General features: G+C 43.7%; 1 protein-coding gene across 2 annotated transcripts; it reads right to left on the bottom strand.

Annotated features, from left to right (window-relative positions):
* Positions 1-8,792: 8,792 nt before the first annotated feature.
* Positions 8,793-15,755, bottom strand: LOC104370475 (stromelysin-1). 2 transcript variants are annotated; one of them, XM_009980623.2, is made up of 10 exons: positions 15,651-15,755; positions 15,258-15,502; positions 14,587-14,735; positions 14,358-14,489; positions 13,347-13,508; positions 12,554-12,773; positions 10,722-10,855; positions 10,008-10,167; positions 9,096-9,199; positions 8,793-8,893 (listed from the first exon to the last, which is right to left on the bottom strand). In XM_009980623.2, the coding sequence occupies exons 1-10, from the start codon at positions 15,753-15,755 to the stop codon at positions 8,793-8,795; spliced, it is 1,512 nt and encodes a 503-aa protein (XP_009978925.1). The 2 variants fall into 2 exon arrangements, with proteins under 2 accessions (XP_009978925.1, XP_086469891.1); XM_086613765.1 differs by having other exon boundaries at positions 12,554-12,698.
* Positions 15,756-15,961: the final 206 nt, after the last annotated feature.

The raw sequence follows: 15,961 nt of genomic DNA, 5'->3' as shown, positions 1-15,961 counted from the left end.
ACAATGGTTTTATCATAAATAAGATTAGTGCTGTCTTTCATCCGGTTCCACCCTTGTGCAGGTTTTGCAACACAGAAATATGATTAATGAGGTGATAATAGACCTGTAGTTAATTTTTAATTTTTAATTTCATTAACCTTGTAGTTATTAAAATGTAGCTTTACTCAAACAAACATAAAACATCTCTCTTTAGTGTTTTCCATTCAAAGTTCCTATTGATTTCAAATGTGTTGTTAAAGTACCTAAAGTTAAAAATATCCACAGAAGGTTGCAGGACTGTAGACTACAAGTAGAAAAAATTTTTCTAGTTTTTTTTTTGTAGTTGTCTGTGCAGGAGCATTTACTTTTGGAGATTATAGTGCCATCATTTCTCCCTTTAGTAGAGTCCTTAAAAATTAGAAGCTTAATGCTGAAACGCCCTGCTTGCTGAAGTAGTGCTTTGTTTATGCAGTTTTTCACTGATACAGTTCTTACCTGGGTGAAACTTGCTTTCGTCTGCAGGAAAACGTAGAAGTCATAGAATCATTGAATCATAGAATGGTTAGGATTTGGAAGGGACCTCAAAGATCATCTAGTTCCAAACCCCCTGCCATGCAAGGACATAAACCCACATTTCTCAGTGTAGCTAAACTCATTATAAAAATTGAGCCAAGGTGTTTGCATACCACTTCTATTCACCAGTTTCCAAGGTTTTAAAAAGCATCAAAGCTTCTGGATGAAACTCTTTGTTGGCTTTCCCTTTCAGAGGAGAGAGACCTCTGTTCTCCATGTCTGTTGATGGTGGTAAGAACTGCTGAGACTCAATATCAGGTCTATTCTAGCACTGTGTTCACTTTTGCTCCAGCCCCATTGCACCCTCCAGGCACTGCCACAAATGAGGACACAACAGAAGTGACAATGAAGGTTCTGGGAATCCTAAAGAGAGATTTCTACAGCTGTTGGAGATAGATTTCTGTATTTGAGACTTCTGGTGGGGCTGACACAGGATTTAGGGTACACCTGCAGCACTGCAGGGCAGGTGGGACGTTAAGTGTTCAGAGAAATATACTCCCACAGAGCTGGCAGGATAATAGAGTTGTGAAAGAAGAAATTACAAATATATTGTACACTTGAGATATTTGCTGAAATTGTTTCTTGCTGAAGAGCACTGTGTTGGTACCAGAAGGATCCCCAGAGCACAGCATGTCTTGTGGCCATCCACAGCGGGAATCGGGAACTGCTGTGGTCTGAGCAGCTGAAACAGGGCCGGATCCTGGCAAAGCTGGTGGGACTCTGCAGAGGTTGTCTAGTCACAGAGGACTGAATTCCTGCTCTGAGAGCAGACACTTAACCAAGGCATTCACGTTAGGGCAGAGGCCCCTCCCTGGTCCTGGAAGGAGATGGACAGGGTCAGGGAATGACCCAGAAATAGGGCAGCTGGGCCAAGGGGAAGCAATTCCCTGGGGGAGCTTTTGATAATGACTCTACTCGCATAGCTATTTTAGATGACTCTAACCAAGTGGGTAAATTTAATCTAAAAATTAGGTGCAGAGTTCTTCAGTGAAGCTTACACACACACAATACCACTCTGCAGAAATAGCTTCTGATACTTACAGACTCACTATAACTATCCAACTTTTTTCTCTTGCCACACAGTGTCTCTATGTTTACAGCATCTCCACGGTTCTAGAGGTAAGAAGTAACTTAGCAGCCTGTAGGACTTGCTAAATTTTCCTCACTCATCTTCCTCTCTAATGAAAGGGCCATTAGAGGCAATCAAAACCATTGAGGAAGCTGTTGATAAAATTTATACAGTTTTCTGATTAGCAGCCTTGTCAAATACATCCTTTTGCTACCCTGTCAACTCCTTTACCACTTTTCTTCATATATGGGTTTATGTGATGGGGTTTTGGTAGCACAGGAGGGGCTGCAGAGAGAGCCCCTGTAAGTAGCAGTTAAAAAACTTCCTGGGCTCCAAAACTGGTCAGACCAGTCTCTGGCCAGGTCGAACCTCTCCATCCTCCTCAGGCCAGGGCCAAGACAATCAGCACCTCTGTCAATGCCCTGTTTAAGATGGGGACAAAGAAATCCGAACCAGGCTCAGACCTGCAGTGAGAAGAGGATGGAGGTGGGGGGCTACCCCTTGCCTCCTGGGATGGTGGCTGCCCATGCTGGGCCACCACCACTCGACTAGGGATGGCCACAGCAGTGCAGTTTAGAGAGCTCCAAAGCGCCCTGTTCCTGGGGCACCTGCTGGGCAGAGTTTGTCCTATTGGGACTGTCGAGGTTCATCAGGCCCAGCACAGCTGCACTGGAGAGAGGAGCAAGATCTGAGATAAGCAGCCATGCAGACACCAAGGTCAGTGAAGATGGAGTGGGAGGAGGTGTGCTGGAGCTGAGACTCCCCTGCAGCTTGTTGCCGCCTGTGGAGATTAACGGTGGAGCAGAGATTCATTTGCAGCTCATGGACAACCCCACGCTGGAGCAGAGATGCCTGTGCCTAAAGGGAGTCGTTGAGAATGTTTTCCATTTGCTGCTGTAGACTGATGATGAAGCAGAGATGCATCTGAAGTCCATGGAGAACACCACGCCAGAGCAGAGGGCAGCTCCCTAAGAAGCCATGACTCTGTGGGGAAAAAGCCTACACTGGAGCAATCTGATGGGTAAGGATTGCATCCTATGGGAAGGACTCACGTTGGAGAAGTCTGTGGACTGTCTTGTGAGGAGGGGATCCATTGGAGCAGGGAAAAGAGTGTAAGGAGTCCTCCTCCTTTAAGGACGGAGCAGCAGAAAGAACGTGTGACGAACTGACCTGCAAGCCCCCATTCCCTGTTGCCCTGCGCTGCTGGAGGAGAAGGTGGAGCCAGGAAGAAGGGAGGGATAGGGGGAGACAGATGTTTTTAAGATCTGGATTTGTTTCTTGTTATCCTCTCAAGTAACTATTAAGGAATTAAATTGATTTGTCCCCAGGTGGAGTTCATTTTGCCCAGGCCATGGTTGGTGGGCGATCCCTCCCTGTTCTTACCTCCACCTTCAGGCCTTTGGTTACATTTTTCTCCTTTCCACCTCACTGAGGTGGAGGAGTGAGCGAGCGGCTGAGCTGTTGGCTGAACAATACTATTCACCATTGCCCTCAACAGATCAATCACCTCCTCAAACATTTTTCAGTCACCTACAATCTGCTTTATGAAGAAAATTCCTTAACCACAGAGATCTTCTGTGGTGTCGTCCTTTGAGGTGACATCCAAAAGTAGTACAATATATAATGACAATCTCTTGTTTTGGCTTAAAGAAGTGAGTATGAAAATTGCTATGGTCTCCTTTCAACCTCTAAAAGTGCCTAGATAATCTCTTAAGATTGCCCTTGTCTTTCCCTCTTTCAGAGTCAATGGATGGATTCCTGTAGCCTCAGCCCCTGCTAGCTGTACGAGAGAAAGATGTAACACTGACAAGAAGTGTTAAAATGTGCTCCTTTTCTGGCAAGGTTATTGCTAACGGACAGTTTATATATTTAAAAACTAATGCATACTGAAGTATAGAGAAAAGTGAAAGACCATCTCATAGACCCTCAACAGGATGTAATTAAGTCATTTTGTTCTGCGAAGGGCAAGGGCTCAATTACGTGGAGCTTGAAAATGCCCCACTCCGCTGTCTTGTGCACCCGCAGCATCCTGGCCAGGCTGGACTCTGGTAGCAGTGCAGGACCCCTGGTCAAAGCCTGGGAGAGCAGGTCCATGTACGGGAATCTTCTGAGCTGCAAAGCTGTAGCTTCAGCCTGTGTCGTGATAAGCAGTATGTAACTCAGCGCCTTCGGCATGTCCGTCCTGGCTGCGCTGCAAACCCTCGGACCTGGCTGCACAGACTTACCCTCATAAATGTCATGTTGCTGATGAAGACAAGTGTGTGACCTACTTCTGCCTTTTATAAAACAGTCATCTGTCTCCAGCATGGCAGTGACGATTTACTGACAAGGTCCCTCTTGTTTCAGTCAGCTGGCACACAGGTCACTCTCGCTCTCCAGTGCTGAGTATGTGGGGCTTCCTGGCAGCTTAATTCTTCATTTTCTCCACATTTGTGGCAGTGCTGTCTGTTCCTGTGAGTCGAGTCTTGCTCTGTGCACAAAACCTAACCAGGAAGAGCCTAAATCCCAGGCACAGAGAACAGCATTAGACATATATTTCCAAATTTCCTCTGCAACTACAGCAACTGTCTTGAAAATCAGTACAAACAGAGGAAATACAGAAGATCCTTGTTACAGCATCTCCAAAGAATTCTGTGTAACACAGTTCCAAAAAGCAACATATGACAACTGCTGCTAGTGGGACTAAACCTGTCTTCCAGTTACAGAGCGAGTGCTTGTGACTGAACCTTCTGATGCCCAGGTCTGGAGCCCGTTGTTCTGTCACAGCATTTAGAAGCTCCCGGTATATGTAACTGAAGTTTCAGGAGAGCAGACACTCCACAGAATATTTTTGTTTCCTGTGCTCCTGGCATCTTTGTGTTAGAACGTACTATTACAAGCTCACACAGCTAATACTCCATAAGGGTCCTATTAAACTGCCAGTGAAGACATAAGGACATTTTTGCCCAAGTTTTCATGTGCAAGACATTGGATCTGGGACAACAGTTGTGCAGTCAAGAATTTCAGATGTAACTGTGTTTTTGTGTGTGTGTGTCTATTTTTTCATGCCTGCTCACACTCTAGAATTTTGTATTCATAGAGGTTGAGTGCTTGAAATTACTTTTATGGACAAATTTTCCCTACTGGTACCCAAGAGGCCTTTAATTCCAGCAATCTTTCTGAGTTATAACAAAATCATAGCTACAAGAAATCTTCTCTTGTTTGCTGAGTGTAGACAGACAGCTCCAGCACTCCTGTTTCCAAATGCATTTGAATTAGGTATTATAATAACATTTGCCAGGAATTTCAGTGCCTTTCCTAAAACAAAAGTACTGTTTTTTTGTTGCTAAAGTTTAAAACATCATCAATGTTCTGCTTAACCATTGCTGAAATGTTCTTTTCGATTCCTCCTTAAACACTTTGAAGTCTCAGCCAACAACCAGAGCCTAAAGGCCTGATTCCTGAAGGCAGCCTTCACATACAAGCAGGTATCTAGTTAGGATATCAGAGTGTGTAGACACTTTTCAAATCAAAGGGAATTAACTACATTCTTTGTGTACAAGCAGTACTCACAAGCGCCCTGCCTAGCCCTGGAGGCAGATGAAGTCCTTGGACTGAAGTTTCTTCTGGACAGACTGTGTACATAGCACAAGCTATTGAGAAAGATACTCTGAGACGTTGGGGCAACACCAGTTTTCCTGTGTCTCTGCCCTGCCTGGACTGCTGCCAGGTGAGCTCACCCACTTGTCAGTCCATGACTTCACTGTGGTACACCACTGCCCTTGTGGCAATGCTGAGCTGTTCAGTCCCTACATGACTTTTGAGCCCTGCTGAGATTCACAGCTTAATTTCTCATCTGGGTTGGTTTTAGGCGTTGCTTTAGCAGAGCTCAGTAAGCACTTAGCTTGGCACAAAGCATGCATGAGGAGCAGAACATGGCAGAGAAGAGGTTTTCCAAGATCAGGCATGACAGCATCTCAGCTGCCTGTCATTGGTCTTGTCTGCTAGCATAGTGGAACAGTGGGTCTGTGGGTACATTGAGAGACATATGGCTTCCCCTGGCCCTGATAGATGGTGTGATGGATGTTAGTATCTGTTTCGATCAGACATCTGAGGGATCTGCCCCGTGCAGAAGATCAGGAGCAAATCTCACCTCTGCCCTGAGGTAGTGCTGGTTGATGAGAAGTGAGGGAGTGCTGGTTGATGAGAAGCTCAACATGAGCCGGCAATGTTCGTTTACAGCTCAGAAAGCCAACCATATCCTGGGCTGCATCAAAAGAAGCATGGCCAGCAGATCAAGGGAGGTGATTCTGCCCCTCTACTCAGCTCTTGTGAGACTCTACCTGCAGTACTGTGTTCAGCTCTGGAGTCCCCAACACAAGAAGGACATGGAGCTGCTGGAGCAAGTCCACAGGAGGGCCACAAAGATGATCTGAGGGCTCGAGCTCCTCTCCTATGAAGACAGGTTGAGGGAGCTGGGGTTGTTCAGCCTGGAGAAGAGAAGGCTCCGGGGAGATCTAGCAGCCTTCCAGTACCTGAAGGACGCCTACAAGAAAGCTGGAGAGAGACTTTTGACAAGGGCAGGTAGTGATAAGACAAGAGGCAATGGCTTTAAACTGAAACAGGGTAGATTTACATTAGATGTAAGGAAGAAATTCCTATCTGTGAGGATGGCGAGGCACTGGAAGAGGCTGGCCTGAGAAGTTATGGCTGTCCCATCTCTGGAAGCATTGAAAGTCAGGTTGGATAAGACTTTGAGCAATCTGATGTAGTGGAAAGTGTCCCTGCCCATGGCAGCGGGGTGGGAACTAGGTGATTTTTAAGGTCTCTTCCAACCCAAACCATTCTGTGATTCTATGATAATGGGATTTGAGCCATGGTAACTGGAAGACTGTCCTCATCAGCCATTCCCATCCCCTCTTGCTGCCTTTGCCAATTTTTCTAGGAAAGAGGAATAAGAAAGAGGACTTCTATTGAAGTTGACAAAGGTCGACTTCCTTGTATAATCACATCATCAGAGTAGTGTTGTGAAAGATGGGATCAAATCCCTTCAAGGATAGGATAGACTTCAATCAATCTTTGTTACAGCCCAAGGAGTGTTTTAGTCACTGAGCTATTGCCCTGTGAGGGCAACCCAAACGAGGCAGATGGAGGAAGCGCATGTACTTTTCTCTGTGTCTCACGACTCTTCCACTGGAGGATTCATCTCTGGTATTTACATGAAAATCCTGGTTTTTCTTCTAATCCTTTGGCTTATTTGCTCCAGGAAGTGGTTCTTACCAGTGATTTCTTGTCTAGCATTGTGAGCTGGACCACCAGCCCTGACTCCATTATCGTGGAACATGGTCATGGCTCAGCAGGGGTAATCCCCTGACTCCCTGGGATCCCATGACCTTATCTCCATAACTTCCCATCCTGCCTGCATGCAGCCTCCATCTTCAAATAGGACACTTATCCTTATCTCTGGTAGCTCATGTCCCCCTCTATCAACAACTCTGCCCACCTCTAGTGGTTTAGCCCAGCCTGCAGAAAAGCCACAAAGAGGTCCCTCGCTCTCTCCTCCCCCTGGGTCAGGTGGAGAGAAGAAAAATGTAACAAAAGGCTTGAGAGTCGAGATAAGAAAAGGGAGGGGTCACCCACCAGCCATGGCCCCGGGCAAAACAGACTCAGCTTGGAGACAAATCAATTTAATTCCTTAATGGTTCATCCAGAGAGGACAAGCAGAAAAAAGGCCAGATCTTAAAACACCTCCCCATCACCCCTCCCTTCTTCCCAGCTCCGCCTCCTCCCCCAGCTGCACAGAGGGACGTTTGTTTTTTTAAGGGGGGGGTTTGCAGGTCAATTTGTCACACGCTGGTTTTGCAGCTTCTTTCTTAAGGGAGGAGGACTTCTTACACTCTTTTCCTCTGCTCCAGTGGATCCTCTCCTAACGGGACAGTCCACAGACCTCTCCAATGTGAGTCCTTCCAGCATGATGCAATCCTTACCCATCAGATTGCTCCAGCGTGGGGTTTTCCCCACAGAGTCATGGCTTCTTAAGGAGCTGCCACCTGCTCCAGCATGGGCTCCACCACGGACTGCAGATGCACCTCTGTTTCATTGTCAGTATCCAGCAGCGTCGGGGGGCTTTTCCACAGAGACAATCTACAACCTCCCTTAGGCACAGGCATCTCTGCTCCAGCGTGGGGCTCTCCATGGGCTGTGGGTGGATTTCTGCTTCAGCATTAATCTCCAGGGGCGGCAGGGGGGCCGCTGCCATCTCACCATGGTCTGCAGGAGAGTCTCAGCTCCGGCACACCTCCTCCTGCTCCATCTTCACTGACCTGGTGTCTGCATGGCCTCAGTCCTATCTCCACTGCAGCCATGCCGGGCCCGATGAACCTCAGCAGTCCCAGCAGGATGAGCTCCGCTCAGCGGGTGCCCCAGGACCAGGGAGGTTTGGAGCTCTCCAAGCCGTGCCGCCACAGCCATCTCCAGTTGAGTGGTGGTGGCCCAGCATGGGCATTAGCCCACCTGTGAGGCCGGGGGGGGTCAGCTTTCCATTTCCCCCCTCTCCTCACTGCAGGTCCAGCCCTGATTCAGGTCTCTTTGTCCCCATCCTTAATATGGCATTGGCAGAGGTGCTGATTGGCTCGGTGCTGGCCAGATGGGATGAAGGGTCCGACCTGGCCCAGAGACAGGTCTGACTGGTTTTGGAGCCCGAGAAGCTTCTCACAGGCCTCCTGCCTCCCCCACATTGTTCCTGACTGTCTTCATTTCCCTCATCTGTTCCCCAGGTCATTTCTTATTGCCTGTTGAAACTGCCTCCCTGCTTCTACTTCTCTTGAACTTCCCTGCTATGGACACCGAGCCCTGCTAAAAATGGCAGTGGGGTCCTGACGCCGTTCGGGCTTGTGTGCAGTTATACCAGATGCCCTGTCTCCAGCGGACTGAATCAGAACACAGAATGCTCTTATACTCGAGCAAAATGCTTTATTACTCAAAAACAACTTGATTAATAAATAGTTGGAAAACAAAATAAATTAAAACTATACATTAAGTTTTACATTTTTAAGGTTTTAAATTAGATTTATCAAAGGCCATCATTTCAGACTCAGATGCACAGTAAAAGCTGAATGATATTGTTTATAACCATGGAAGATGAAAAAACATTTCTGGTACAAATACAGCCCTTCACCATCACTTAATATTTCTAGCAATTAAACCAGCTGTTGCTCTTCATTATACGGATGAGTTTCTTGTTCTTGATGTCAACCTCATACTGGTTTGATCCATGGAAAAAGTAGAAATGTCCTAGAATTGGAAGGATAAAATATTGGTAAATTAATATTTCCTTGTAGTATACATATTGATATACAGTTGCTATTGACTTGGGTGATTTAAAAAAAAATCAGAAGAAACATTTCATATATATAAATATGTGTTTGAAACATACTTTTTTGGCTTTGGTTGGTGGTCTTTTGTTTTGGTTTTAATTACGTTTTAGTTTATTTACCATTTTTCTGAAAGGCAGCATCAACTGTGTGGCCGATTCCTTGGAAGTCAGCTGCTATTTTTCTTGGATATCCCCTTTCCATTGATTGGGTATTTTCGTTGAAACTAAATAAAGAAATTGCATGAAAAGAAGAAACAAGTATGTTATGTTCAATGTTGAAACTAGATTGAATTTTTACTAAACAAGCCTACTCTCAGCTGAAAATCCAGTAAATGCGAGCATCTGTGATCTTAGAGAACTGTATAAAACCAGCTGTGTGAATATTCACATCTTTAGTGGCTTATGCAAGGCCATCAGACTTAATAGTTGCCTTCAATTCCCTGGGACTGATAATAAGGCTGGATGAGACTTATACTGAGTAATAAACAATTATTCAAACTGGATATTTTACTTTTACAGCATTCAGTCTATGAAGTGACCCCATGAGTGGAGTGTAAGCTTCTGGTATGCTAATATTCTTTCAGGAAAATATTACAGGTTAATTGTTAGGGTTAACATTACAGCTTAGCTGAACTGTTTTTTAAAAAGTAAATATTTTCATCTCCTTTCATAGCTTTCTTGAAAGATTTGTCATTTATAAATTTCAGAGAGCACTTGTATCCTAAATAGCTACTCATGTTATCTTTTTATACTAATTCCCTGTAACACTGATTCCTAATGAGTAAACAAAGCTCATTTACTTTTGTCTGTTAATTATAGACTGGTAATAGTAAATGGATGTTGTCTTTACCTCAGGTGTTACAGACTTAGATCTACAAAAAGACATGAGGAATTGTTTCCGAGTTTCAGCTTTATAACGGCTGAGAAGGCTGACAACAAGAAGCCATGAACTTACTGTACAAATTCTAATATAACTTGACATTTTGAAAATTATTTTGAGTATCTGCTGTGCAAAGGAAGAATGAGCCTTACCTCCAGTACTTGTTGCCTACAAAGAAATACGTTTTCTTGGTTTTTTGATCATGAACAGCTGCATCAATTTTCCTGACACTTGTGGGGAAGCCCAGGTTCTGAATAGGCTTGGGGAAGCCCGGCTGTACACTGTAGCCACTGACAGCCCAGTACTGGTCATCTACAGGAAAACAGAAAAATTTAGCAGGGATTTCTGAGGAGGCTGAGCTCCTTTTCAACAAGCCCTGGAGTTTTCTGTGTAGTAAATGCACAGTAAATAGCACAGATGTCCAGCTGAAAGCATGACTCTCTAGGACATACGTAAGTTTGAATGTTTCAGAGCTGTCGGATATTCCACGTTTTATAGTTGTTGGAGTGTTATATACTCAATAGCTAACACTCAACATATTTTCGGGGTGTGTTTGGCACCTTTAGAAATGTATTTAAATAACTTAACACAGGCAATCAATTTTGTCTCAGCTGTGATCTTCTGTTTCACTGACAAAAGAAGTGTAATATCATATCATACAGAGCTGTTGAGAAACAGCATTAGTTAATGACAATAACGGCATTTTGAAAATGAAAATGATAATTTTTTTATTATTACTATTATTATAATTATTATTATGTTACTGCTATTATTATTACATAAGATATAGAGTATATAAAAACTGGCAGCACTACTATAAATTTATTCACTCATAAAAAGTACTGATGGAAACATAAGAGAAATACCTTTAAAAAATATTACTTGATCCTTCTTGTCAATCTCATAAGCAGCATCAAAGCCAGCTGCCAGTGATGGCCAGAACGAGGAGATGGTGTCGTGCTCAATGCCTGAGAAATATGGACTTTTGCGCCAGACATAGCTGATGGATAGAAATGAAAACAGCAGTGTTTCACTGTTTGTGTTTCACTAGGATATCAGTAGCACAGAAATGTACTTTAAAACCTACTGTCTGGGTGCAACAACCAGTCCTCCCTATGAGGCAGAAGTATCACCCCTTTTGGGATGTAGTGCTTCACTTTGCCCTGCTCTTTCATAGTCATGTGCCCTTTACTACTGGTTGTTCTGAGGTCACAGAATGGCTAAGGTTGGAAGGGACCTCTGGAGGTCATCTTGTCCAACCCTTCTCTTCAGGCAGGTGCACCTAGAGCTGGTGGCCCTGTAGACCTCTCCAATAACACCCTGATGGCTTGCCCAAGACAGCATGTGATGTCTATGGTAGTGCTGACAATTGAAGCTTTGTCTTCACTATGTCCTATGCAGGTAGGCACAGCTACATTCTTAATTTCAAATGTTCATTAAATATTCACCCAACCTGGAATACTGTGTTCAGCTCTGGAGTCCCCAACACAAGAAGGACATGGAGCTACTGGAATGAGTCCAGAGGAGGGCCACGAAGATGATCCGAGGGCTGGAACACCTCTGCTATGAAGACAGGCTGAGAGAGTTGGGGCTATTCAGCCTGGAGAAGAGAAGGCTCCGGGGTGACCTTATAGCAGCTTTCCAGTACCTAAAGGGGGCCTACAGGAAAGCTGGAGAGGGACTTTTTACAAGGGTGTGTAGTGCTAGGACAACGGGCAATGGATTTAAACTGAAAGAGGGCAGATTTAGGTTAGATACAAGAAAGAAATTTTTCACTCTGAGGGTGGTGAGGCAGTGGAACAGGTTGCCCAGAGAAGTTGTGGATGCCCCATCCCTGGAAGTGTTCAAGGCCAGGTTGGATGAGACTTTGGGCAACCTGGTGTAGTGGAGGGTTTCCCTGCCCATGGCAGGGGGGTTGGAACTAGATGATCTTTGAGGTCCCTTCCAACCCTAACCATTCTATGATTCTATGATTCTATGATTCTTGGGAAGCTTGTTAAAACCCAATTTAAGCAGGAAATGCTCCTTCCTCCCTTTCCCTGAAAACTATTACATTTCTAAGTTACAGTTCTTCATCATGTGTTCTAGAGGGGAAATCACACCCACACCATCAAAGGAAGCTTGTTCAATCAAAACATAACTGCCAACTCAAGAAGTGGAAGACACTCTGGGCCTGACATACTGTTCTCCCTCCCCAGGGTGGACATGCCCAACCAACAACCCGCTACAGTGCCTAGTGTCAGAGCATGTCCAAAAAGTGGACACCTGTTACAGGAGGGGCTTCCTAGAGACAGTACTGGGCACTGGTCCAGTGCAGTCTCCTAGGTCAGAATGCCACCCAAAGTCACCTGTGACATTTTCCACAGCTCCCTGACCCACACGTGGGGTGGTGTGACAAGGATGGTGCTGCATGTGAAGCAGCTGCAGGCTGAGGAGTGACTCTGGGATTATTCAGCCTTGCACAGTTTTAACAGACTTGGGTGATGATTGACAATGGCTTAAAACATTTTACTCACCTGTCAGTAAACCGTGTTACTCAGCCCCCCTGGGCTAGTAAAATTTTGCAAAGTTGCCTTGACGCTTTCAGAAAGAAATATCTTCCTTTGTAACCAAGGGAAGATAAATTCCTTGAACTGGCCTTTATGCTTTGCCTTTGTGAGCCTCTCAAAAAGGTATTGCTAGAAATGAAAGCCCTTACCTGCCTTTGAAGAACAGTATTTCCCCACGGAGAGTGGTGATAGCATCAAAAGTCAAATGAGGGTCACAGTCCTCTGGTCTTGTGGGTGTTTTGGGGGGTGTCGTTTCTGTTGGTTCTTCCGGGGATGACATTTCAGTTGGTGGTTCTGCAGGTGTTGTTTCAGTCGGTTCTTGTGGGGGAAAAGCTTTTGTTGAAAGTGCAGGAGATTCCCTGGGAGGTCCTTCAGGAAATAGATAAGTGTGGAGAGTGTGGAGTTGGAAGGTGAATTAGTGTGTTTCATGTTGCAGAGCTTCAGGATATATCACATGGAGCCAAATGCATAGGTTTCTTAAGGTTAAAACTCAACAAGTAAATTAATGCCAGGAAAATTTCGGGTCAGTTTAATATGGCTACCTGCGTTGCTGACTGTTAAAATGATCTCTGGCATTGTTTTGCCTTGACAAGCCATTGGTGTCTCAGACTGTGTGTGCTCAGGAGTTAATGTAGAGCAAACATCATTTCCAAAGGGCAATTGTACATGTGACCACCCTTTTGTGGAAGGTAAGAGAGTTTAATACTACAGACATGGGCTGTTCCTCTCCGTTCTTTAGAGAATGGCTCTTGGACTTTTTGACTTACTGACAAGGAAGCAGCCCACAGATTCGATTTTGCAGATATGGACTCTTAGCCACAAATAAACCAAGAGATTTGCCCAAAATAATATAAGGAAATTAAACCTTAGTATCCTTCTCGCAGTAGAAAGTTTAGTTCTTTTTAGCTGTTAGGTAACCAAAAAATGATGCTTCTTACTTACCATAGAGGGCCTGAATGCCATCAATATCATCCTGAGGAAGTCTATAGTCCCTTGTATCCTTGGCCATATATATAGGATACATCAAAGCACCGAAGACATTAGAATGACCGAGACCTAGTGAGTGGCCCAACTCATGAGCAGCAACAAGAAATAAGTTGTATCCTAAAAAAAAAAAATCCAGCACAAAGAACAAACACTAAATACATTTTCTTGCATGGCAATGGGATACAGATGTCATCCTCTCAAATATGATACATCGTTCACAGCGTTAATAAAACAGCAAAATCTAACTATGTCCCAAGTAAGAGAGTCTCTGGAATCCTAGCAAAGAAGCGAGATTCCAATTATAAACATTTATTTCTCACAGGGAAACCAATCTGAGGACAGTTTTTGCTCACGTTGCAGAAATTCTCCTGCCAACAATGAAAGAGTTTCTTTAATGTTAATAATGACTGAAAACTGGGTGAGAACAGTCTAGTCATTTGGTCAAATTTTGGGAATCATAAATGACATGGAATTCACCTGGTAACTAACCACGAAGACCAGTAACGTGGGCTATCATCCCTGGAGATTGCTGGAAATCAGAACATTTCACTATTGTATTTGGCAACAAACTCCAGATATTTTTTTTTCCTTTGCAGAAGTTAAAGATTTCCATCACTTTAAATCATAAAGAAAAATAAATAGTGAGAGCTCAATATTACAACTTTTAAGGTCATTACGTGAGGGTGAAAATTCCCTGCCTTACAATGTCACGATTATCTAGTATTGCTGTTTCATGCTAATCTCATTTCCTTCACTGGAGCTGCAATTGCAGTTTGTGCCTTAAGTTCAGAGGACTGCAATGAGCAGCCCAGGTCAAAATATGCAGAATCATTTTACTGAATCACACTGACATTTTACATCTCAGTCAGTACTGGAACTACGGCTGTGGGATCTGTGACTTTACAGTTTTTTTAAGGAAACATTGTCGAATGAAAAACAGGCAATGTAGTATCCAAGGTTACTTACCATCGTAGGTAGTAAATTTGGTCCAGTTTTCATCTTCGTCAAAGTGAGCATCTCCTCCTATCCCACTGCTAGGGGGGTAGGCATGAGCCAAAGTTCCTCCTGGACCATCAAAAGAATAGAAGTCACCATGAACTAAAAAAAAAAAGGAAAGAAAAAGTGATGCTTTTCATCATCTCTGTAAAAAAAAGTGACAAACACTTATAATTCCCAAGCCAGGTCGTCCCCTTACATCCAGCTGCAAAGGAGATCATTATATCTGCTTCACCACTGTAAAGCCTGGTGAATCTCAAAGGGGTGACACTGCTCCAGAGCTGGAAGGCTTTTGCAATTGCGTCCTCTACATCAGCTTGTAGCATGTCTGGAGTGTAGTTCAAAATCCTGTGAAATAAGGAGAAAGGAATTAGAAGCAATCAAATCACATGTGGCTGGAGCACGTAGTATCAAGGTCAAATATTTTAATCGTTGTTATTTATGTGTCTCAAGTTGTTTATTTTCAAATTATTTGCTCACATAACAGAGGATTTTTTCAAAGTTTTCTTTCACGTCTTCCAGAAATCCCAACATATATGGTCTCAGTTTTATCCCTTCTATCCACTATATATAATATATATATCTACAGTATATATCATAGAATCATCGAATCATATATCCACGGTATATTATTTAGTAGGCTGTTAAATAACTAATGTAAACTCGTATTTTGGTATTTTCATCACTATTTAGAAGCCTAAAGCAAAGCATGTGAATAGTCCTCACATTTGTGGCCCTTTCATCCTGAATGGGGCTTTTATATGGAGAAATACAGAAATAAACAGTAAAGAACCCACAGGCATTACTTCTGCCTAGCATTCACAAAGCTTCCCTGTGGTGTACAGTGAAATATGCTTTAATATATGTTACCGGTATGTCACATCTTCTTTCTTCCACCTAGGACTCTGTGGGAAGGTGCTGTACGAACGGACGTCTGGTATTCCACATCTGGGCTGCTTCATCATGTCCAGTGTCTTACGATTCAGCTCCCCAGTCACCTCTAGCCCAAAGAATGACTGCATTTGTCGGATTTTGTCAGCCATGTGATTGAGGTTCTTTGATCTAAAGAGAGAATTTTTCTCTTCTTTAAAATCATAAAAATTTTCCAGATATTTCTGTCGGGGAAGAAAAAGCAACAGTTTAAATCATAAATGTTTCTTTCCAAATGCAGAGAAGTGTTAAAAAAATATTCTATATCACTAATACATCATTACATCCATTTTCTCAGTAAACTGCTTCTTAAGTTCTGTCTGTAGTCCTTACCTTAGCAAATTGCATGTCTTCTTTTTCCTTTTCTGGAACCACGGGGAAAGCACAAGAACATGCAACATATAGTAACCCAAGGAAAGGAAGGATCTTTGTCTTCATCTTTGCCTCCTTGTCCTATCAGCCCTTGCCACAAGACCTCTCAATCTCTTCTTCTGTCCAAGGCTCACCAGTGTTTCCCTATTTATATCAGTTGTGTGCTTGCTAAAGTAAATAACTGCATGACTCAGTTTATAACATCCTCTGATCTCCCACAGCAGCACAGAAAATAAATTTGGTTTTAGGAGCAAGCTAACACATGACCGTTT

This window comes from Tauraco erythrolophus, chromosome 1 (assembly GCF_009769465.1).
Source record: "Tauraco erythrolophus isolate bTauEry1 chromosome 1, bTauEry1.pri, whole genome shotgun sequence".
NCBI classification, from domain to species: Eukaryota; Metazoa; Chordata; class Aves; order Musophagiformes; family Musophagidae; genus Tauraco; species Tauraco erythrolophus.
The sequence above is the reverse complement of the archived record's forward strand: the minus strand, read 5'-3'. Positions and strand labels throughout refer to the sequence as shown.